This window comes from Engystomops pustulosus, chromosome 7 (assembly GCF_040894005.1).
Source record: "Engystomops pustulosus chromosome 7, aEngPut4.maternal, whole genome shotgun sequence".
Classification (NCBI taxonomy): Eukaryota; Metazoa; Chordata; class Amphibia; order Anura; family Leptodactylidae; genus Engystomops; species Engystomops pustulosus.
The window spans coordinates 134271989-134297546 of NC_092417.1; the positions used below are offsets into that span (position 1 = coordinate 134271989).

The 25558-nt window shown below is 39.5% G+C and overlaps 1 protein-coding gene across 4 annotated transcripts in view; it reads right to left on the reverse strand.

Moving 5' to 3' along the window:
- The window catches only part of PC (pyruvate carboxylase), a 325659-nt gene that overhangs the window by 39812 nt on the left and 260289 nt on the right, over positions 1–25558 (reverse strand). For all 4 annotated transcript variants that reach the window (XM_072117868.1, XM_072117869.1, XM_072117871.1 and 1 more), the window contains one exon: positions 13934–14116. In XM_072117868.1, coding sequence (XP_071973969.1) covers positions 13934–14116 — 183 coding nt within the window. The remainder of the gene's footprint in view (positions 1–13933; positions 14117–25558) is intronic.

The window sequence follows — 25558 nt, forward strand, 5'->3', positions numbered from 1 at the left end:
ACTGTTCTGGATGCCTTGATTCCTCATACAATACATTGCATTTCCTTCTACCATAGACTGCAATACTACAGTGTTAAGGTATATGGAGATGCCACCTTATCACAGGTTCTGGAGAGCTATAAAGATTCCAGGCTGTCATGGGAACTAATCATCGCTCCATGACTTTGTCACTGGGAGCAACAATCCCATCCAAGATGGTGGCAGTTAATGAAGAAAAAAAACATCATGTATGAAGAAGGCTCAGCCCATGACTAATCTTCATAAATCCCTAATGACATTATGACGTATCCCATAAAGCATCAAGGGGTTATTAGTTGTTGCTAGACTGAATGCGCAACCCACCATTTGTAACTATTACACTTATTATAGACACATTAAAAAAACAAAAATGTATGAAAAAATATGTAGATTTTTTTTAAAAACTTAAATAAAAGCCTTGGGTCTCATTCAGTATAAGAATCTTGATACATGATGAGATCTGGTAGTCACATCATATTGCGTCACGGATGTGAAAAGGAGCTTGATATTTCACATTCCTCTACTACGATGCATTTGGAATCAGTCTTCTCAGCATTTAAGAAATGTCATCCTTTATTAGAAGGTTCGTCAATCAAACACCACAGCTGACTCCCTAACATGCGTCGCTGTCTCTCAGTTATTGCACTTTCAAACAATAAAAACTAGTCTATCAGAGCGAAAGCATCATATAGCTGCTTGAAGTAATCTGTTAAAAAAAAAAACCTTTGGTTCACTTTAATAAGCTCTTTCATAAATATTTGATATGTTTTGTTCTGTCATCAGGAATGTCCGTTTTAACTGGTGACAGGTTCCAAGCCTATGTTATGTGGATTTTACAAATGCCTTTGTTGGCATTCTGAATCATTTCAGTTTATTAATTAGTTTTTTCCACATGACCTGGCTCCGTGCCAGCAGCATCTGAGGAGTCCCAGGGAAGGGCAGCTGCATCTATGTTTGTGTGCCTGTGTCTCCTCACGCATTCATCCTCTCCTCCACACCATTCCTATCCCCTGCTTGCTCAACGTACAAGACGTGACGGAAGTGGGGAGGGGTGAGGGTGGAGGAGAGGAGACTGACACAGGCACACACTGGCTGCAGCAACCCAACCTCCTCAAGAACTCATCTCAGCAGCATAGGCTATTGGAACCGGTCACCCGCTAAAAATGACATTTCTGGTGACAGGTTCACTTTAAAAGAAATCCATCACCAAAATCGAGCTTGATAAAATATTACGACTTGCTTGCAGATCTAGTGTCACACTGTAGGGGGAATACGGCCGGCGTTTCTCAACACAAAAAAAAAGTGCTGAAAAACCTCACCTCAGCTTATACTCGAGTCAAGAAAAAAACAAAACAAAAAAAACAGTGTATTTCGCTTCCGACAAGGGCAGGTCCTCTTCAATACAGAGATGCTCCGGCATGGTCTCAGTGTCCATGCAAGGTCCGTCATAGGGATTGTGACGTCAGCTGCTTGTTGACGTTCTACTATGTGCGCCGGTACACACTATGATGTCAGCGAGCGCCTAACATTATGGTGCCTGCGACGGACTGTGTGTGGACACAGAGACGATGCCGGGGGCAGGGACTGCAGGCTATACACTACAAGGGGGCTGGCAGGCTATACACTACAAGGGGGCTGGCAGGCTATACACTACAAGGGGGCTGGCAGGCTATACACTACAAGGGGGCTGGCAGGCTATACACTACAAGGGGGCTGGCAGGCTATACACTACAAGGGGGCTGGCAGGCTATACACTACAAGGGGGCTGGCAGGCTTTATACTACAAGGGGGCTGGCAGGCTTTATACTACAAGGGGGCTGGCAGGTTTTATACTACAAGGGGGCTGGCAGGTTAAATACTACAGGGGGCTGGCAGGCTAAATACTACAGGGGGCTGGCAGGCTAAATACTACAGGGGGCTGGCAGGCTAAATACTACAGGGCGCTGGCAGGCTAAATACTACAGGGCGCTGGCAGGCTATATAATACAGGGGGCTGTGACCAATGCATTTCCCACCCTCAGGTTATATTCGAGTCAATAGTTTTCTTTCCAGTTTGTGTGTTAATATTAGAGGTCTCGGCTTATACTCGGGTCAGCTTATACTCAAATATATATGGTACTCATAGAGGCATCGTGACTCTGGTAATTATCTTATATTTGTTATCCACGGCCTCCTCCCTCATAAAATTATGTCTTACCATTATGCCTCAGTGCTGCAGATTCACAGGCTGTTAAAATGAGCAGAACATGTCTCACCCAAGCCCCTACTGTCTGCCTACTTCCTCTGCCTGTGTAATTTTGTAACTGCTCATGAAGCTACACCACTGATGGGCTCTTCAGCATAATTAGAAAAGTTGAAAGGCGAGAGGGGGAAAAGAAAAAGGCAAAAAATGCTTGGTAACTAAGGGGTTAATGCTGTCCACGTATACAATACCTCAGACATTAGGTAGCTTTCCAAAACCATGATCTAGAGAGGCAGCTTTCTTTTTGGATCAGTAGTAATTTGCATCAAATATCCATGCATGAGCTAAACTTTCCTTTGCATCATAAATAATAAAGAATCTTGTTATAGAATAGTAGAAAGCACCTCTCAAGTCAGATCTGACCTTGAGCGATTAGAGACCATAAAATGCTCTGTGACTAACAATTTACAGCAGGGGTAATATGCCGTCATTACTTCTCCAACATATTTAGCGTGTTCTTACAGCTGTTCTATTTAAAAATCACCTAAATAAAGCCACAGGCAACTGTACTGCCTCATTAATTGTAAAGTGTTGATAAAAGGCGGAAGACACAGCCAGAATTTCCAATGCTGCACAATGGATGCTATTTGGCCATATTAACAACTTTGTGCTAAGTTACATCCATAGAAATAGGCAGATCAACCAGAGTCTGGGAAATGCTGCTAAAGTTTCATTCGTTTCCCAATTTCCGCATTGCAGGAGACCATGAATAAAGGACAACTAAGCAAAATCTTTGTTTTATCGTGAGCCTTCACAATCTGGTTATTTTATCTACAAAACACATTTTGGGAAAATGGCTATTTTTGTTTTAAAAAAAAAAAAAAAAAAAAAAAGCTCAGGTTTTTGCCAGGGTTCAATGGCTCAGTTCACACCTGCGCTGGGTTTCTGTCACATTCTCAAAAGTGGAATTGAAGCTAAAAATGGAAGGTCTTCCGTTGACTTTCTGTTCCCTAGACATCAATGTACAGAAGGTTACCTTCTGTTATATTCTGGTATTGATAATAGACACATAAGGACAGGCTTTTTTTTCCCACTATTTGATCGGTTGGTTTACGGATAACCCCATGCAATTCTGCCATTTAGTGTATGGCCCATCATACTCCTGCTTTTGGAACTGAAACTGTGGCGATATAGGGCTGGAGGTTTTCGTTTGTTCCCCTGCTAATGATTTTCAAATGATCCTGCTGAAAATTCATATAAGCAATGTCATAAATTTCTACTTGAAACTAGGGAGGTAAACACAGTAGCATTAGTGACATTGGCCCAACCATTACACACAAGAAGTTTTACGCCCCCAGGATCTATGAATGGATGCCACTGGCCAAGGGAAACACATGGTAGAAACACCTGGCCAATCACAGCCATGTCTATTCGCTAAGGGCGTAAAGCTGCTCAATTGGCTGCACTGTAGCCCTCCATGAACCATGTCCAGGTGAGGCAGAGCTGCTGAACAGAGGACGACCAACCTAAAGTTTGAGCCCGCTCATCTGTATTATCAGATTACTGCTTTACTTCATGGCAGTATATAGAGGGTTTTTCCTCTTACTCTGCTTGATCCATGCCAATCCATCATATGCTCATAAATGGGTCTGAGCAGTATAATATTAATTATACAGCGCCAACATATTCTACAGCTCTATACAGTATAACTGAGGCAGTAATAAAACCATCAGCTAAAAGTAATAGACACTCTGTGGGAACAATGGAGAGTGCGCCATTTTACAATCTGTGACCCGAATAACAAATGTCACATAATGAAGGTAGAAGAGTATTTGGATTCTTGTAAGGTATACACAGAAAGCTGTATTAAAATACAAGTCATAGTTTGTTCTGTCAGAAATACTGTACATGGATAAATATCCTGCCACTTATCATCTAAGGAGACATTAGATTTTGTTAGAGACATTAACAGAAAAAATTGAGATTCTGTTACACCTTTGTTATTAAAGGAACACAACCATCAAAAGGCCTGTGAATCTGCAGAGCGGAGAGGGAGGGAGGGCTATGGTAACAACCCCCAGAGCCCTTCTGCCTTCTGTTTAGCAGAAGTTGGTTTTAGAAGAAAGGAAGCAATGGATAACAAATATAAAAAGATTGCCACAGTCACGGTGCCTGGATCTATGAGTAAGTGTTCCTGGTTTATCATGCATGATTTTTATGGTAGATTTCATTTAACAGCAGAAATTAGCACTATTAAATACTATAAATAGCACCACTTCTTCCTCTGGTATGGATGTAAGGTTTCATGCAAACTGCCAAATGTAGGTCAGTACTTAGCCTTAGACCCCATGCACAAAACCATAATGGTGGTCGTGATCTGGTCGCAGCAGATCACGGCCTCCATTGTGGTCTATGGCAACTGGTCATGGAGCGGTTACAATACAGGGTGATGAAGACCTGCCCTGTTTGTTGGCAACAGAAATATAAACCTGTTACCAGGTATTACATGACCCCAACACTAAGGTTTCTCTAAAGATTTGTATTCCAATGCACTTCTTTACCAAAAACCTTTAAAGTTGCAGCACAAAATGTGTTCCTCACTTAATAGCATTGAACAAGCTTTCTTAAAGTCACAATGAGGAAACATGCATTATAATATTTGAGACATTAAGAGCAAACCTGAAAAGTCAAGCACTTAGAACTTGTGAAGCTATTAATTTAGGTGAATTCTGAAGATGAAATGTCAAGTGGAAAAGTAAAAAAGTGGCATGTAAATTTGTTTCGTACTCAAAAAACCAAAGCTGATTATATCATAAGAAAACTAATGTTTCTGGTAGCATTAACATCAAGTACTTCACTGAAATATACAGCTTTTACACCCTCATGAATTCTCAATGAATAATTACAAGACACCGATTGATGCTGCGCCAACACGACTGATGTCTGTCCACCCAACTTACAGAAAACAAAAGTTCACCTTGAAAATGAGACTTCACTAGAAATTCATTTAATCTTTACTGTTACTTTACAGGTTCCAGAATAGAGGCAGCTCACCATATAATTATAGCGTTATATCTTGCTGCTGGCTACTGTAGCCGCGTATACTGGAGAAGTTTGGGTGATGGATGAGCAATAATGGCCTTTCTGGGCATGGAAAAGAAAATTAAGAGGGCTCAGTAAAGATGGCGCTATCAGAGCGTGTCGGGCGCAGGGTACAACCAATGGCGATTTGCTCCAGTAACTTAGTGATGATCATGGTTTTATCTGGAGACAAGCAGAAAGATAGATGGCAAAAATCAATAGTTTTCAGTCTGATCTTTGAAGCGGTAGAGCAGAAAGTGAACACAAGAGGCATTAGAAAGAAATAAGGAGCAGGAGATATAAACACTGGACAGAAGAACCTCATAGGGCAGGAAGTGGGACTGCTCCATCTACAGAAGATTTGAATGTAAAAAGGACCAAGTAAGAGATCGGGACAATAAACATTTGTACAAAGTTCCTACAATGAAAGCAGCAGCCATATTATAGCACAAAGTATGAGCGAGTGTTCTGGCATCTCATCAGTCTGCTCTTATCATACACTTTAAATAATGCAGCGGGAGGTGGAGAGAGGGCATCATTATGGAACCTGGATGTTGCATGGGGCGCTGACTTGCAGACTAGAAACCCAATGAATTATTTAGATCTCCAAGCAGAACTGCAATTATTTCTGAATTAATAATTACCCTGTAAAACTCATCTATGTGAACGGCTAAAGGATGCACAAGGAGTGTGCACACTCCAACACCGCAAGCTAAGAATTAGGACATTAGCAGAATAGCATGAAAATACAGGATTTCACTTCCACTGTATTAACATTTTATGTAACAAAACTGTTTGAATATTCCACAAAACATTTGTTTTCTATTATTCTGCATGGATCAAAGAAAAATAATTAACACATAGGTGTTAACACATTTTTCCATAGGGTGTGTCCCTTTAGAAATTGGAAAAAACAAACAGACAGAAAGAGCACAATATTGTGTAGAGTCCTCAAATTAAGTTGTCTGTCTTGAGTATTGGCTTTCCTTTTTATGTTGTTATATTACTCTTTAACAGTCTTATCAGATGCTTTGGCTGCTGCCAGCAGGAGTGTTCCAGTGCCTGAAACTCAGATCAGGAAGCCGTAAACAAAAAGGGGATGAAATAAATTTTCTTTTCTCTGGCACAGGACCCACTAGGTAGGTATTTGACCATCCATCTATCTATATATACGTGCGTGTGTACATATACAGCACAGACCAAAAGTTTGTATAAACCTTCTCATTCATAGAGTTTTCTGCATTTTTATGACTATAAAAATAGTAGATTCACACCGAAGGCATCAAAACTATGAAATAACACACATGGAATTATATACTTAACAAAAAGGTTTGAAACAACAGAAAAAAGGTGTTACATTCTAGGTTCTTCAAAGTATTTCCCTTTTGCTTTGAATGCTGCTTTGCACACTCTTGGCATTCTCTTGATGAGCTTCAAGAGGTAGTCACATGAAAAGGTTCTTTAAGAGGCCAAGGTCATTCAGTCCGAAAAATTGAGAAAACTTTGAAAGTGTACCCAAGTGCAGTTACAAAAACCATCAAGCGAAAGTGTACCCAAGTGCAGTTGCAAAAACCATCAAGCGCTACAAAGGAAGTGGCTCACATGAGGCCCCAGGAAAGGAACACCAAACTTGCTGCAGATGACAAGTTCATCCGAGTCACCAGTCTCAGAAATCAAGGTTAACAGCAGCTCAGATTAAAGGCCAGGTCAATGCCACACAGAGCAGACACATCTCTACAACAACTGTTAATAGGAGACTGTGTGCAGCAGCCTTCATGGTAAAATAGCTGCTAGAAAACCACTGCTACAAAGTACTACAAACCACAAAGTACAGGCATCAAGCAGAAGAGACTTATGTGGGCTAAAGAACACAAGGAATGGACATTAGAACAGTGGAAATCTGTGCTTTGGTCTGATGAGTCCAAATTTGAGATCTTTGGTTCCAACCACCGTGTCTTGGTGCGATGCAGAAAAGGTGATGACTGGACTTTACATGCCTTGTTCCCACCATGAAGCATGGAGGAGATGGTGTGGGGGTGCTTTGCTGGTGACACAGTTGGGGATTTATTCAAAATTGAAGGTATAGTGAACCAGCAGGGTTACCATAGCATCTTGCAGCAGCATGCTATTCCATCCGGTTTTCGTTTAGTTGGACCAACATTTATTTTTCAACAGGACAATGACCCTAAACACACCTCCAGGCTGTATAACGGCTATTTGACCAAGGAGAGATGGAGTGCTACGCCAGATGACCTGGCCCCCAAAGTCACCAGACCTGAATACAATCAAGATGGTTTGGGGTGAGCTGGACTGCAGAATGAAGGCAAAAGGGCCAACAAGTGCTAATCATCTCTGGGAACTCCGTCAAGACTGTTGAAGGTCATTTCAGGCGACTACCTCTTGAAGCTCATCAAGAGAATGGCAAAGCAGAGTGTGCAAAGCAGTAATCAAAGCAAAAGGTGGCTACTTTGAAGAACCTAAAATATAAGGCATATTTTCAGAGGTTTCACATTTTTTTGTCAAGTATATAATGCCACATGTGTTAATTCCTAGTTTTGATACCTTCAGTGTGAATCTACAATTGTTATAGTCATGAAAATACAGAAAAACTTTTTGAATGAGAAGGCGTGTACTTGTGGTATGTACCGTATATATTATACACACACAGAAAACATTGTTGGTACCGCTTGTTTACTCACTTCGTAACTATGCTCTTTTAGGGCTTAGGACCAAGCCAGATTTTTTAAATTTGCCCAGTGTCATTATTTCAGGCCCTGTGAAATTTGGCCAAAATTTCTAAGAATTATTCATTTTTAAACCTCTAAATATAGCACCAAAGTAACTTTATAACTAACATTTCCCAAATGTCTGCTTTATATTGGAATGGCGTTTTATGCATCCTCTCTTTACTAGGTTGCTAGGGGGTTCAGAATTTTGGGTACAATTTTTCGCATTTTTATAAACAAATTGCCAAAACCCATATTTATTTGAGGCACCTGCTCAACTTTAAGTGACCTTGAGAGGCCTAAATTACAGTAAACCATAGTAAATTATGCCATTTGGAAACTACATCACTCATTGTATGAAAAATCAACTTGAAGTGTGTTAACCCTTTTTTAGACAATACATTCATTTTGGACAAAAATTAAACAGTCCCAATGTATTAAATGACAAAAAAACTCTACAAAGTGTGATACCCAATTTCTCCCAAGTTTGCTGAAACCTGATGTGTTGGTGAACTGCTGTATAGGCACATGGCCGGCCGTAGAATATAAGGAGTGGCATTCAGAGCAGATGTAACTTTTTCCTCTCTTTTTATCCAGTTTTTATGAGGTGAGATAAGAAAATTAAATTTTTATATGGGATGGGGCATCGAGGGAGGATTGTTTTTTTTACATTTTTTTTGCTTTTTTGTCTGTTATTTTGTGAACAAGTGATCATTTAATCCTTATACTCATGTATTGCAGCATATTACATATTCAGCCTTTGCATTCTGCATAAGCTGACAGCTGCATTGTTAGATTGTGCATTCAGCACAATCTAACAGGCATTTACTGTCGCAGCCCTGGGGCATTTATAGGATTCAACAGCCGGGATCGCGATACTCGTGTACTGCTGGAATACCCTGGTGATCTCCCGGGCTCCGCTTCTGAGCATGGGCGATCACCATGACTCAACTCCACATCAAGGTGCGAGAACTACATGCATCCTATGACAGAGTTACGCCAAGGCACGAACAGGGGTTGAAAAAAAAAACAAAAAAAAAAAAAAACACACACAATGGTCAGAGAAATAACTTAATTCTGACAAAATTAAAAATAAATAAAATTTCTATGAAAATTAACAAATGAAAGGCAGACATTGCTTTTCAACCAATCTTCAACAGAATCGACAAAAATAAAATTCATACAAAATATGCAAACAAAAAGACAAGTAAAATCTATTTTTTTTTTTAGTAATGAGCATCACAGGTGTTTGGTGAGATGGTGTGTACCACAATCAACTTGGACCAGAGGAAGTAAAGGAAAGAGTTGTCTCAGGAAGCAATTATAGACAATCATGTAAAAGGTAAAGGTTATAAGACCATCTCCAAGCAGCTTGAGGTTCCGGTGACTACAGTTGCACATAGTATTCAGAAATTTAACATATATGGGACTGTAGCCAAACCTCCCTGGACATGGCTGCAGGAGCAAAATTGTTGACAAATCAAAAAGATTAATAATACTAGGGGTAAAAAAAAAAAAAAAAAGCCCAGCAAAACTTCTAAAGAAAATAAAGGTAAACTTCAAGCTCAAAGACCATCAGTGTCAGATCGCACCATCCGTTGTAGTTTGAGCAAAAGTGGACTCAATGGGAGACAGCCAAGGAGGACACCATTGCTGAAAACAAATCATAACAAAAGCAAGAGTGGAATTTACATAACTACATGTTGACAAGACACAAAGAAGTCTCACTGACAGAAATATTGTTTGATTGCAGCGATTGCCTCAAAAGGTTGTGCACCAAAATGTTAAAGGGGTTGTCCGTGTTTAAAAAAAAAAAAAAAATATATGTGGCCGGGAGCAGGCTGCCTAAAATAATAAAGATGTACTTACCTCCGGTGCCCTCCGGTATCCAGCGCTGCTGTCGCTCCGGTCCGGGCGCCATGTAAACAAACATGGCCGCCGGAGCAGCGCTGGACTCAGCTTCCGGCCGGCCGTGGCCAGGCACGCCTATCCGTCCCTATACACAGCATTGTGTATGGGGGCCGGAAGGTTGTCGGGTCCGGCCGGAACTGAGTCCAGCGGGAGTCCATACGGGAGGGCACCGGGAAATAAGTACAGCTTTATTGTTTTAGTCAGCCCGCTCCCGGCCACATAGTTTTTTTTTTTTGAAAACTCGGACAACCCCTTTAATTTAAGGGAGCCGTCATTTCTGTCCAGGCCTGTTTTATTATTTCTTTTTAATTTCTGTTGCATAGCTGAATGTCTGCCTTTCATTTTTTTAATTTTCATAGAAACGTATTTTATTTAAAATTTTTTTTAGATTCAAGTTATTTTTGTGACTACTGTGGGTTTTTGTTCATTAACCCCTTAAGGACGCAGGGTTTTTTCGCTCATTTCTCGCTCTCCACCTTTAAAAATCCATAACTTTTTCATTTTTACGTGTACAGACCTGTGTGAGGGCTTATTTTTTGCGTAACAAATTTTACGTTTCCGTAATATTATTTATTTTAACATGCCGTGTACTGCGAAGCTGAAAAAAAATTCTTGTTCTTGTGGGCTCAGTTTTTACGACTGAATATGCACTCAAAATAACACCTCAGCTTTATTCTTTGGTTCGGTGTGATCGCGGTGATACCAAATTTATACAGGTTTTAATACATTTTCAAAAATTAAACGAATGTGTACAAAAAAGAAAAAAAAAAATTTCCATCTTCTGAAGCTAATAACTTTTTCATACTTTGGCGCACGGAGCTGTGTGAGGTGTGATTTTTTTGCGAAATGAGCCGATATTTGCATTGCTACCATTTTGAGGTCTGTGCGCATTTCGGACATTTGGGCGCCATTTCCCGTCTCGGAGGTCACCGCCGGCCGTAACCGTTTTTATATTTTGATAGATAGGGCATTTTGGGACGCGGCGATACCTAATGTGTCTGTGATTTTTACTGTTTATTATGTTTTATATCAGTTCTAGGAAAAGTTTAACTAATTCTTACACCAGATCGTTCCTATTATATACTGCAATACTTCTGTATTGCAATATATGAAATTTTTGCAGCTCATTCATTACAATGAGCCACTGGCTCATTGTAACAAATCTGCAGAAGCTAGATAGCCTTGGGTCAAAGGAAGACCCGAGGCTACCATGGCAACCGATCGCCGCCCCCCCGATGACGTTCGGGGGCGCGGCGATCGGAATAAAGATGAAGGGCGCCTGTGTGCCGCCGTCTTTTAAATGCCGCCGGCGACTTTGCCGGCGGCAATGCAAGGGTTAATAGCCGCGATCGGTGCAAGCATCGACCGCGGTTATTAGCGGTGGGGGTTTGCTGCAATATGCAACAACCCCCACCCTTGTGTGAAGAGGACTCAGCCTGTGAGCCCTCTTCATACATTCCCTATACCTCTGCGCCGTGAAGAAGCGGGTGGTGCTGTTTTGGAACAGCAGTAAGTATTCTATACAATTAGACTGTTAACCTGTTTGGTCAACTTTAATTTTTAGTGTCGGACATGCTTGGGTAACTACCAAAAGGAGATTATATAAATTCTGAAAAAATTTGCAGAATACAAGTATTTCATAAAACATAATTATTTCATCTCCAATTTCTAACTTTGTTGCTTTACATTTTCTCCAACTTCCGATAGTTTGAAGCCCTTGTTGTCGTTGTGCTCTGAGGTCTTCCCACATGCCACAGACCACATAAGACTGCTCACACCCGTAAAGCCCACACTGAAGAATCAGTGAATAGCACACGGACAAAATCAACATATAAGTGCATGAGGGATTAAACCCATCCCTTAGAATAGAATGTGAATTTTTCTTTTACATCAGAGCTACAGTTACCGGAGGTATAGTAAATCATTTTTAGTTTGCTTGTGACTCACTCATGGCCCTTCTCATCTTGGCTCCAGGGTAATTAGAATTGGTCTTCATAAGGAAGGATCTTAATGTTTTTGATCACAGGACACACAGTATGATCATTAGTATCTAGATTAATGACTTATGATGATTTTTTCCATTTCTGTAGCAATGTAATTGTTACAAGTAACTACATTTTTGTTTATAGCCTGGACTGAATATAGAATTAGAACACCAATCTTTAACATACAAGCAAAGACATGCCATTATAAGGAAGGGCAGAAGTGCTAAGCTCCAGAGCGGGGAGAGCAGTGTTCAGGCTCACAGACGGTCCATACAATGACGCTCGTCTCTCCGGGCAGAGTCAGTAAAATACTGAAATGGTACATTGGGAAAATTAAATTTAAGAAACCCCAGAAAGTCCTAACATGACCTAGATCTTATAAATAGTATTGGCATTTAACCATCTGGATTCAACACCAAGACCTTTGTAGTTTACCGGGAAGAGAAGCTCTCGATCAGCAAACTTTTTTCAGGTTTTCAGTTGAAACATTTGAAGTGCTAATGCACTTAAAAAAAAAAAAAAGAAAAAAGCAATTGATAAAATGTATATGTGACTATATACATTACTGATGCACTACTAGCAAATATTTTAGGTAAAGTGAAAGTCATTTAGGTTGCCCAAATGACTTGACTGCAGTGATCTGCCACAGGAATGTGGGTTTACACTGTACGTAAGTAAAGTAGCAATGGTAGTAGTAATAAAACAAAAAATGTACAAGGTGTATAGAGGGGTCCTGGATTTAAATGTACAGTATATCCACATGGGATGTGAATGAAACATAAAAATATCATTTTTGGGATTAAACTGATAACTACTGTTGAAAGCAGAATTTATTCCTTTTAGTTAATATGGGACAAAAGTATTTGATTAAAAAATCCATGGCCGAGCTACTTAAATAACCCCCTCCTATTACCGAATTGGAGAAGAAAATAAAATACAGTGGTGATAGATTTAAACTTTCCATGTTCACTCATGTTAACTTAGCTCTAGCTCAGACTATTTTATCATATATCAAAATATTCAGTCTCTAATTACCAACCCGCTAAAGTATTTTATGTTTTTGTTTAATCAGTGACATGTTTAATCAATTAGATAGGAATTAGGGGTTTTTTCTAGGTGATTAAAATATATTTCAATAAAATTAAATCACTTTAAAACCAAAAAATGAGGATGCACCCATTACTTCTAATCCATACTATCTAGAGGTTAAGAATTTTGGATGTGATTTAATAAAGGACTCCAATTTCCCTGGAAAATTAATCAATACATTGCAATGACAATGTAGAAAAACCCTTAGAAGGTTGTACACCACAGCATGGCCTCTAGGTGGCTGAACATACAGGGTGGCGCTTTTTGACAATATAACAAAACAACATTATCTTGAAAAGCGGATTTTATTTTAAAACACTTATCCCAACAAGTTTAGACAAGCGGAAAGGAAAATGTTTAGTAAGAATGGTAAGTTTATTTGAAGAAATGTAAAAAAAAAAATTGCTAAAGTTTCACACTAATGTATGTGTTTACGAAGTAGTATTGGTGAATGTGGGGGATACGCTAAGAATTATTTTTTTAAATAATAAAAGTATCATAAAATAAACAAAAAAAAAAAAAAACAAGAAAGTTGGGGATGGAAATTCTAAGGGACAATAAGAAAGGGCTCTGTTGTATAGAAATTGAAATTCCTGAAATGAGCATGAGACTATGTCAGTTCTATAGATAGCCGTGTCCTATTTTCTAGGTAGTATACATATTGTCTGACGCCACCGAGCTGCTAACTCTGCTATAATGCACTTTTATAAAACGACCTTTCAACATAAATGTGCCTGTGTGGAAAAACCTTCATGATTCATAACCGATTTTTGATATGTCTGCCTGCTGAAAATATCACCTTTCTGCATTTTAATATAACAGCCTTCCTCCGGCAGGCCGGTCCCATGGGTTTCAAGACTACTTAGTGGCCTTGCCATTACCACAAAAGGAGAGAGAAAATAAAATGATGATATCTGAGCTGGGCACCAGGTCTGTCCTACCTTCACTCCTCGGATTCGGAATTCTGCCAGCGCTCTGCTCATTTTGGTTGCTGCCACTTGTTGATCTTTCCCATGTGCAATGACCTTGACGAGAAGAGAGTCATAGTGTGGGGATATTACAGCTCCTTGGAAGGCAGATGCACTGTCCAATCGGATGCCCATACCCTCGCCGCTGCGGAACACCTGTGACAGGAAAAGTAGAATCCGTAAGTAAAAAAAAATCCATAACTGTGGGAGAACATATCATTTACCAATCATTCCCATTCATATATACTCTGTGCACTCCATCTACACAAAGTGTAGCTGTCATTTCAGGTGACATATTAAAATATGTTTTGTGTAACAATAAGGAGCAGAACTACATCACTGCCATTTACCGGTAGTTCTCGTTTTGACCACCCATTACTGGTGGTTTTCTGTAAACTAGCTTCTGGGTAAACAGCTGCCAAGATGCTTGATATGTGCAACCAAGGGAATGCAGCAGGGACATGCAGAACATTTCTAAATCTAGGACTATGGCGATTGTGCAACACTTACTAGAAGCAGCAGCATTGTTAGTGTGGATTTTTCAAAAATGTTTAGTAATGAATTCATAGTAAGTGGAAAGTTGTGGAAGCAGGGGATGTAGAGAACTAAGGTTAGATTTAGATGCCCCTAACGATGAACTACCATGAGTTTTACATAGGGTTTTTCATGTGGTTCTGACATGGTTTAGCAGTATTCCATTTACATAAGACAGTGGTGGAAATATTTTTTTTTTAACCACTTTATGGACAATCCTTGTTTCTTTGAATAAACTGCATAGTCTCCCACTTAAGTCACTGGAAGACTGTTCAGTAGTTTTTTCCCCACAAGATTTTTAATGGGAAATGCTTAAGAAGTGCTTGCAGTGGACCTCTAAACTGTATTCAGTTTGCATAGATGTACACAAAATAATGAACAACAAAATATTTTAAATGATCGAGAACCGCAGCAGGCAACTACAGCTTGTAGTAAAAGTCCAGATGCCCCTAAATTCTAGGTTCCGTAATTATGCTTTGCAAATTTTTACTATTCTCATATTAGCCCACCAGAGTAGTAAAATAAATACTGAAAAGGACTAAATAAAACTGAAGGTAAAAGAGTAGGGCATTGTCTGGGCCACATCTGCCATGAGGCAGCAGATATCAGAGGCCTGATGAAGGCAACAGAATGGCACCTGGATGATTCAGGAGGCAGCCCATGACCTGCTTTATCACCCAGCAGAAGTTCCTGCAGGCTGCTCTCTATCCTGCACAGGTCAAGTATTATCTAGTTAGGATCATTTTACCCATCAGCCAATGAACTGGCTGAAAAATGTCATGTGACCTTGCTAGACTGAAGTTAAAGGGAACCCGTCACCACTATTTTCACAAATACAGGTAGTGACAGGTTCCTATAGAGCTCTAATAACTATTTGACACCCTGCTTGTAGCTAAAAATTATGCCCCTGAGACTCCCATATATTCAACTTTATAGTTTTATCTGGTAACTAAGCATGGCTACATGGAGTCCAGGTGGGCATGGCCTCCTCAGGCTGAAACCAGCAGCTCCTCCCCATCCCTATCTCTGTATGCTGCTATAATGTCATGTGACCAGGGTGACATTATCACAGGTGCTATAGCTTTTGTAGCATTAGGAACTGTACACTAAGCATATATGTCATGAAATCACAGCATATTTTATCACATGAAATCACAGCAGCCTGCATGGGGAGGAGTAGAGGTCCATGGAGGCTGCTGTGATTGTTTTATGTGGTCAGATATGTACCTGGGGTATAGTTTTCATATTAAGTAGCTCAAGGACCTTTGATGATATCACCCTGGTCACATGACATTAGGTCACGCCCCCGTGGACCCGCTCCAAAGCTGCATAGATACCAGGCAAGATTATAACTCTGATTTTATGGGGATCTGAGGGGAACAATTTTTAGCTAAAAGCAGGGTGTCAGATAGTTACTAGAGCTCTATAGGAACCTGCCACTACCTGTATTTGTGAAAATAGTGGTGACGGGTTCCCTTTAATGAGAAGAGCTTTGGCAGTAACTAGCCCTGTGTGATAGCAGGAGCCAGAAAGGGGTTTCTTTATACTTTACAGACCAGGCTACTAGAGGGATTTGTGAGTCGTCATCTAGATGAAAAGTGAGGACAAAAGTCTGCCACTTAGTCTGCCCTAGTTCATACTCAGAGCCCTCCTCAGATTATTGCAGGTCAGAGAAGAAGGGGGATGGTGGCTGCACTTCACCTTGGGTGAGAAGTCCTGGAGCGAGTTGTATCCCCCACTTCTAGGTATGGAGAAAATACTGATCTCAGGAGATAAACAATTGATACATATCTGTGTGTATGGGTATGTGTGTATACAGACATGTAAATAGGCATGTGTATATAAGCTTGTACATGTGAAGAACATGTAATATGTGTGTATATGGGTCTGTGTGTGTATGAGCATGTGTATGTGTCTATATAAGCATGTATTTGTGTGTATGACTGAATGTATATGAGCATGTAATGGTATATATGACTAAGTGTATATGAGCAAGTATTGGTGTATAGGACGGTGAGGTTATATTGGTGTGTATGACAGTGTATGAGCATGTATTGGTATATGAGCATGTAATGGTGTATATGGCACTTGCATATGTCGCACTTCACTGCAGGAAAGAGTGATCAGGTATCCAGGCCTACTCAGAGATGGGTCTCCTATTATTCTGTAGACCTGGTTCAGAAGTCGCAATGTGAAGGGATAGGAGATGAGTGTGCCACCCTCCTAAGGTGCGGAGTGTAATGCTGCTCCGCACTTTCAGAGTTCAGACCATTCTTCTTATATGCAGCAGAGCAGACATTGTAATTTCAGTGTCAGTTCTACTATTTAGCAGGGAAGCAGGACCCCAATGCATTATATAATCCTAAGGAGTGGGTTTGATCATATTAGCAGGACCCTTCCTAGGACCAAACTTGGCTTGTGTGAAGCTTTAAGGCTTGTGGATGCGATCAATTGTTAGTGATGTTCTCCTAATTTTAAATTCGGTTGTAGATGCTTTTTAATAGTTTGTCTGTAAATTTATAAAAGTATAGCAGGAGATCAGGGGTAGGTTGGAGAGGGCAGCAATAAGGCTAGAATCGGCTCTGGAAATTGCGGCAAGCACTATAAAAACTGACTTGTAGGTGATATGATAAAAACCACATAGGCAAAGTTAAAAATGGCCTATTATGCAAAATATAGTTGCTATAATATGTATAAATCAAAGAACCAGAGATGAAGAGAAGTCATATCCGGTTATAAAGGCAAAAGAATTAACAGATTATAAAACCCTTCGAGTCACACATAAAAGCTACTAATGCATTGTCTAAGGGAGAAGGGTTTATGGAAGATTTCGGGTAGCTCGGAGATGACGCATATACAGTAATACAAGTATTCTGCAGCACTGCTACACAAGCAAGTCACTGGGAGATAACCTTTGAGACCAGAGATGGACGATAAGTCACCAAAGATACTTGTCCACTTAAATGCTAGATAGATATGTTCAGACACTTTCAAAAAGGAAGGAGAGAAATGTTATTTTACAGAACAACTAAAGTAAGGACTTTGTCTACACAAGGTTACACAGACCTAAAGCAGTTTGTCAAAGCCATATACTTTCCAAACACATGATTTATGGATCCTACAGCTACGGCTTTTCAAGTGCTGTTAAAGCTGGAGAACAATGAGAAGAGCGAACTGCAGAGATAAGTAAGGAGTGAATTAAAGAAGGGAACACAGACAGCAGCCATTAACCATTGGATGCTTGGTTTATATTCTGTATTACATAACCAATACGCAAGTATCACTGACCGGAGTTTAATTAAATACCGCGCCTGCATTCTTCAGATTGTCACCCCTCTCCAGAGTACACTTGGTACGTGCCATAATAAAGTCCAGGCACATGCCTTGAATAAGCAACCTAACATCAATTGTGTATGCAAATCAAATCTGTAACCATAGCAATGTCTTAAAACGGCATCACACGTAGTGTGACACTTCTACAGTCTCGCTTATAATAAGCCTGATGCACTTTTTATTCATTCCTATGGTTATATAAGATGTACATGACAAGTCTTAAAGGATATCTCCCACCATTACAAAGGATTGTAAACCAAGTACACTGACATACTGGTGTGCCCCTTCTGGCAGGATCTGCTCTTCTTATGCAGAGTTTTTTTTAAGAGGCTTTTAAAATAATGCAAATGAGCCTGAGGGGCTCTGGACTCCACAACTGTTAATCAGGCTCATTTGCATAATTTTTTATTAAAAACAAGGGCATAAGAAGCTTAAAGAAGAGCCGATCCTACCAACGGGGGTGCACTTCTGCATGTCTGTATGCTGGGTTTACAATCCTTCATCCTGGTGGTAGATGTCCTTTAAGTCCTTTTTGATAACTTGACACGATCAAATCAATGCAACAAATACATAGTGGAATGCACAAAAGATGGCCAGTCCTATAGAATGACTAGGCCGTGTCCCGTCAGTCACTGGGCAGCACCTGATAAATTTCATTGTTCTTGCTGGATCAATATCCTCACAGTGTTCATGAGGAGTGTACATTGAGTTGGTATATTCTATAAAAAAAACAAACAATCGCTTTTGGTAACCAATTAAAAATGTTTAAATCCATTTATGCCACAATATCTCATTGTGTAGTGGCCATGCAAAGATACTGCAGCTCAGCTCTCATGCAATTAAATGGAAGTTAAAAGGATTGTCCCATGATTTAGGGTTAAAATGCACTTGGCCAGGCCATGGCCAAATGCATTTGTATTTTGCAAAACGGAATCAAAACGCAAATGTGTGACCACATCATAAAAGTCATCTCTTAACCACAGGAAAGGGGATAAAAAGGTAATTGGTGAGGGGTTGACTACTGTATCTCCCACCAATGAGAAAAAGACCCATCCCCCCCACGATATGGAAAACTACAGTCACTAACGGGTGGCAGGACAAGCATGCATCCTATTGCTCCGTTCACGACCATTGTAAAGGGGGAAAAGAACAAACATGGTGGAGGTGGGGTTCCATTCTCAAGATTTGTAGGAGCCATAGAAGTCGAACCTTTCACTGTGTTATCCCCTTTTCTGTGGGACAGCCCTTTTAGTCTTGATTGTTTAGAGTGTGGTGGTCTGACCCCCACTGATACCCGATCACAGATTATGTATCCCAAGAATAAGTCATTAATATAAAAGCCCTGCTAAAATTTGACACTACTGCTCTGGGGCTATTTATTGGGTAATGCAGTCCTATGACAAAGGAAAAATTGAAGCGTAACAAAAAAATCCTAAAGATCAAAATGTGATGTTAACATACAATGGTTATTCGTATATAACTAAAAATCTATGCATACAAGGGACTTGAAGGTCACACCAAGGTCTTTTACCTCCTTAGGGCATAAACTAATTAAAGTTTTTACTTCTTGCCATGTATTAAAAGGTGGGACCTTCTGGCACAGCGGCTTGGCATACTTTGACACTTGTTGAATAAAAGCTATAAAGATATTAAGTTGTGGATAATTAATAGTAATGCAGGAGCTTCCTGTGATAGGTCATGAATTATTCAATAAGTATAATGATAATAATAAGCCCTAATGTAACACCGGATAATGTTTCTCACTTCAAATGCTCAACCTTAGTCACCAGCAATATAATGAGAAGTTCATTCGATAGAAACCGCTTACAAAATATTGTATATTTTTGTCATAAATGTATATGTTAATAAGGAGAGGGGGGCACTTTTACCACATGCCCAGGAACCATCATTACATGTCATCAAAGGGGTTCTGTTATCATGAAAATGTAATCCAATCTGCCGACACTATGAGGGCATTTATCAGTGTTTCTGGCATAGAAGCACTGAAGTAATTCCTTGTGCACTACAAGAGATTGTGATTACATTTGTGCCTACATGCCACGTGGGCATGAAGAGGGCACGAATGGGTGCAGCCACTGTTGGAGCGTCATTGCTGCTCTGTGCCTGCCCTTTTTTAAAAAGCATGCGAACATTGGTTCACAGGTCTTATGCAGAACTATGCCAGAGTAGGCCAAACTGAGCCCGCCTGACGGAGATATCAAGAGGTCTAAGCCTTTTGATGTATCCGTCGTAACAGGCGGTGGGGCCACCATCATATACTAGTGTACAAGCACCAGCATATGATACATTTTCCCCTTGTTACTGAGAGAAGAACTTGGGCAATTGGGATATTGAAGTTTGTGGGGGAATTCCCAAGATTCAAATATATTAGTGTCTTCTTTCGTTAGAAACAGATTGGAACTCACACACCGATGGCACACGGGCCACAAAAACTGAGTCCATTATTTGCGACCAGTTATTGCACAGGGTAGTCTCATACAGAGGTGTTCTACTAAATATATACAACGCGTCTTAATAATACAACCTCTACAAGTGGCAAGTACTTTACTGAGCCAAGTTACAGCTTAGATCGGTTCCTGCTCTCCACCTCACCCACTTATTCCCGTCTTTAGAAAACAGTTCCCAGTCATATCCATATTATAAAAATGGATATGGAATAACTAAACTGAAATGTGTAGGCTTACATTCATTTTTGGCAATCCCCAAATAAACTGAAGAGACACTTTGATGTTCCAGCCTTGCTTCTGCTGAAGGTTTTTAATAATTCTGAACTGTAGAAACATGTATCCTGCTTTACCATTGCCGGGTTTGGCTGACAAAACGGTTTTCTTTGACTAGCTGCTTCAATCTAACCGCTCCTTATTTGTACAGATCTTATTGAAGAAATACGTTTAGTGCAAAATGTCTAAATCTGTTTGTGGTCTGGAAAGATTAGTTTATAGAGTGCTTATGCAGCACAAAGCTAGAGGCTTACTAGACCGCACAATCCCACAGTGAGGATGGAAGAAAACAAAGTACAGAGCACACTCATTTATTCATGACGACTTCTTTATATACAGTAAAGATTTGGCCTAATGGATTAGATCGTTTTATTCACAGTACACATAATTTTTTGCTATATTATTGATAGTCAAGAGACTCAAGTTTCAAAAACATTGTATTGATGAAAAATTTACAAACAGTTCAACAGCACTAAAAGATAAAAATACTAAAAGTTTAAAGAGATTTCCCAGTAATACTTGAAAATTTTGGGGCATCTGAAGCGAGGAAAACTTAAAAAAAACTAAAACCAAAAAGGTATGTGCCTTTTAGAAGGAAGGAGGCCAAGGATAACAAATCTAAGAAGATTACCACAGTCACAGTGCCTGGATCGATGAGTAAGTGTCCCTCGTTTAGCATGATGGATTTTGATGGTAGACTTCCTTTAAAGGGAAGGAGTCATCAGGAAAGTCATTTTTACATGATGACAGGTTCTAATAGGCTCTGGAATGTTGATTTCAAATATGTCCGTCGTGCATCTGAATAATTCCAGATGATCAGACTAACAAAGTAAAAATATATCATATATACAAAATTTAAAAGGTCAGTCCAGTTCTATTATAAGAAGACAGCAACCATCACATAATAGATATAAAATCATAGTTTAGGTTCAGTGTATCACAATATGTGTAAATTCTGATACATATTCAACTAGAAGTTAAGAAAACATAAAAGTTATTATCAACTAAAGTTGAATTGTAATAATATGTGGTTTTCTTCCCATTGAGGCACTATAATAAACTCCTCTTGTGCCCTGAGCTCCCACAGTAATTGAGCATAACCTTTGAGATTCCTTGCACACTTTTTTTTCTTACAGACATCTCTAATACAGGCGGTCACCTACTTAAGAACACCCGACTTACCGACGACCCCTAGTTACAAACGGACCTCTGGATGTTAGTTATTTACTGTACTTTAGCCCTAGGCTACAATAAACAGCTGTAACAGTTATCACAGGTGCCTGTAATGAATCTTTATTGTAAATCCTGGTTCTTATGACAACCCAACATTTTTAAAATTTAATTGTCACAGAGACCAAAAAAATTCTGGCTGGGGCTACAATTATAAAATATACAGTTCCAACTTACATACAAATTCAACTTAAAAACAAACCTACAGACCCTATCTTGTATGTAACCTGGGGACTGCCTGTATACACTTGTAGGTCTGAAGAAATAAAGTTTTACCAAAATATTTATCAAGCATTAATTAGCGGCAATCTACTAGGCTGATGATATGGACGGGAGAAATGTTGTGACCTACATACAGGAGATATTACGGAAGACAGCTCACTGCTTCCAGCGCATTAACACTGTGTCAAAGCAATTAATATGGTGTCTTAACAAATCAAAGATCTAAACTCGGAGCCGCAGTATCAGTGCAAATCGCACAGCACATCTAGGATAGAAAATGATGAATTCACATTTTCAAGGGAGATTTAATTAACTTTAGGCTTTCTATTGCTAGACCGAGTGAAAGATGATTTCTTTTAGGCAAGACTGCATTAGATTATAAACATGAAAATTAAAAGTGGTGTGCAAGGGAATGTTTAATAGGAGCGAGCCTCACACATAACGCTGTATTATCCACATAAATATTTGCTCCGTGCCGGCTCCTCCAGCATTTGTCTTTACAATAATTGTATAACTGTAGGCACATGAATTGTAAAAGACACTGCAGAAACTGTTCTGTTTAGACAGGTACATTAGCATCATTTTTGGCACACAGACAGACAGTTTCTAGAGAAGCCAATGCCTTGTGGAGGAAACATCCTTTTTGACATACTAAATTCTATAAATTGTCTAAAACAACACTTTTGACTGGTAATTATGGTGGAATTGATAAATCTCTGCCATTGTGTACTGAGCCATGTCTGGTTTCAGTGTGTAGCAATCCATGAAAAACCGCTTATTGGTGGAGCAACACCACGAAAAACCTCCTTAATAACTTAATACATCCTTTCAGTAGTTTTTCGATTAAATCAAAATTGAAAGATTCATTATTGGTTGCCTGCCTCCCATTGCCTCTATAGGGAGATAAGACGGTTACACAGTTTTATAATGGGATGTGATGTATTCCTCTTCGTAGCAGGAAGTAAAATTGTAGTACGAACAATTAAGTAATAAAATTATCTGTACGTCACCATCCACCACCATATTGGTACCGGGAGCCCATTAAGGTGTTAATGAAATGGTTATTGCCGTATTACAAAGTATATTATTCTTATGCCTCTTAATACTTCCTTACAGCAACAGAGACTAAATGGCGGATTATACATTTTAGGAGGAATTAGCTTGCTGGTCTGTGGGTAGCAGACACATTAATAAGGTAATTCTTAGATAAGGGTAACATTTTATATTCCCATGGATGGTATTACATGATAAAGAAAGCTCTCGCGCTGTAGCTCTAGCTGCTAGTGCTTTATAGGATTCTCTCTGCAGCAATGACTGAAACTTCTCCACACCAGACACTGTCAGGAAGAAAACCTCTACTGTCAACGCGTTTCCAAGCTAACAAAATTTGCTCCTTTGATGGTAGAGTTGTAAAAATGTCAGATTATGTGTTCTATTAATGAGGTGTATGTATTCCACAGCAAATACATACAAGTGACAGACTGTGTATCACAAAAACACAAGTTGGACATCAACAAGCTTACTATGCAGAAATGTAAATGAAATATGTCAGTCCTCAGACAAGAAATGTGCCACATCCGAAGATGTCGATCAAATACATCAGATATGAATACAGGAATGACAAAAAATAACCAAGAAATGAATAGTATAGTGACATTCTTTATCCAAGTCTATATTGTATCGGGTGTATTACACACCAAAATATACAATTACAGTTATATGCAACCACTGCTAATGTAGTACCATCTTCCTATACAAGTATATAAGAGTATGTGAGTATACAATGCCATCATCCATCATTTATGTCTCCAGGGTTCAGCTCCTCTGCCCTTTAACACTGACAATGTCAGTTTTGGTAATTCTCAATGTTCCCGATCTGATTCTGTCAATACGCCTAAAGCAAAACGCCCTCGCAATTCCATCTTTGCACCCAGTCCATTCCTTTACTTGATGTCCATGCTGCAGGCCAGCTGTCAAGCTAAGCCCTCTGCAGGACACTCCTGCTAAGGGAACCTGTCACATGGAAGATGAAGTGCAACCTAATAGAGCAGGAGAAGTTGAGAAAATGTATTTGTATGTTTGTAACAGAATATTCCATATTAGGGCTCATTCAGAAATGCGCGTCAGATAAAAAATGCGGACATGTGATATGTGTGCAGTCCATATTACATACAGAAACCCAAGATTAGAAAACCATTCTATTCTTTTTTGCCACTCCAGTAACAATGCTTTTGGAAAAATGGATGTCATCCGTGTGCCATTTTGGATGTTATCCGTGTGGCTCTATTGACCTCTATGGAGGTCTGTGGTCTGCATGTGAGAAGAAAAAAAAAGCAGGCTGCAATTTTTTCACACGATCTGCAAAAAAAAAAATATATATATAGCATACGGATTTTAAAAACACCTTTGAATGAGCCCTAACTGGTTGACTGTTCAGCATAGGAGAATTAAAGAAAATAAATTATATACAGGCGGTCCCCTACTTAAGAACACTCGACTTACATAGGACCCCTAGTAACAAACGGACCTCTGGATTTACAGTAATATACTGTACTTTAGTCCTAGACTACAATTATCAGCTACAACAGTTACCACAGGTCTCTGTGATGAAGCTTTATTGTTAATATTGATTCTTATGACAACCCAACATTTTTAAAATCCAATTGTCACAGAGACCAAAAAAGTTCTAGCTGGGATTACAATGATAAAATATACATTTCCAACTTACATGCAAACTCAACTTAAGAGCAAACCTACAGACCCTATCTTGTATGTAACCCAGGGACTGCCTGTATTAATAGTTTTTTCACAATCTGCTCAGCGCCTCCTGCCCTAAAAGATTATGCATCATTTTCCATGTAACAGGTTTCAGGTGACAATCCAAGATACACTCCAGGAAAAAAACAAAACGATTACAGAGCACATATAAGAAATACAGAGAGAGGAGTGTGAAAATACATCACATAACTGAACTTAAAATAGAAAGCAATAACTAAATAAGGTTATATGGAGTGAACAATTTTGATGATTAAAAAAAAAAATCCAATATAGATTTCATACAATGTACATAGAAATGTCCAGCAATATGTAGTCTGGCCACTAGGCTTAATATTCCATCGTGTCTTATTGCAGTTTTTCAGTTTAAGATCCTCGGCTTCTAATGAATATGAAATGATATTAGTGTACATCAGTGGAAGCACCTTTAACAGCATTCAGAATCATTTCAGTACTTTATAAAACTATATTTCACATTACCTTGCTCCCTGCCAGCAGCGTGATGTGGCGAGTGCCTCGGGAGGTAGGGGGATGGTGTGGAGTAGATGAAGAATGCATGAGGAGACACAGGCTGCTGCAGCGGCGCAAGCCCCACTTCCCCCCTTGGCATTCACCAAATTCTACTGGCAGGGAGCCGGGTAACGTGATAAAGCTTTATAAAAGTACTGAAATGATTCAGAAGTCAACAAGCATACACTATTAGAACCTGTCACCAGCTATACATGGTGAAAGGCTCGCTTTCATCTTAAAGAACCCTTTAAAG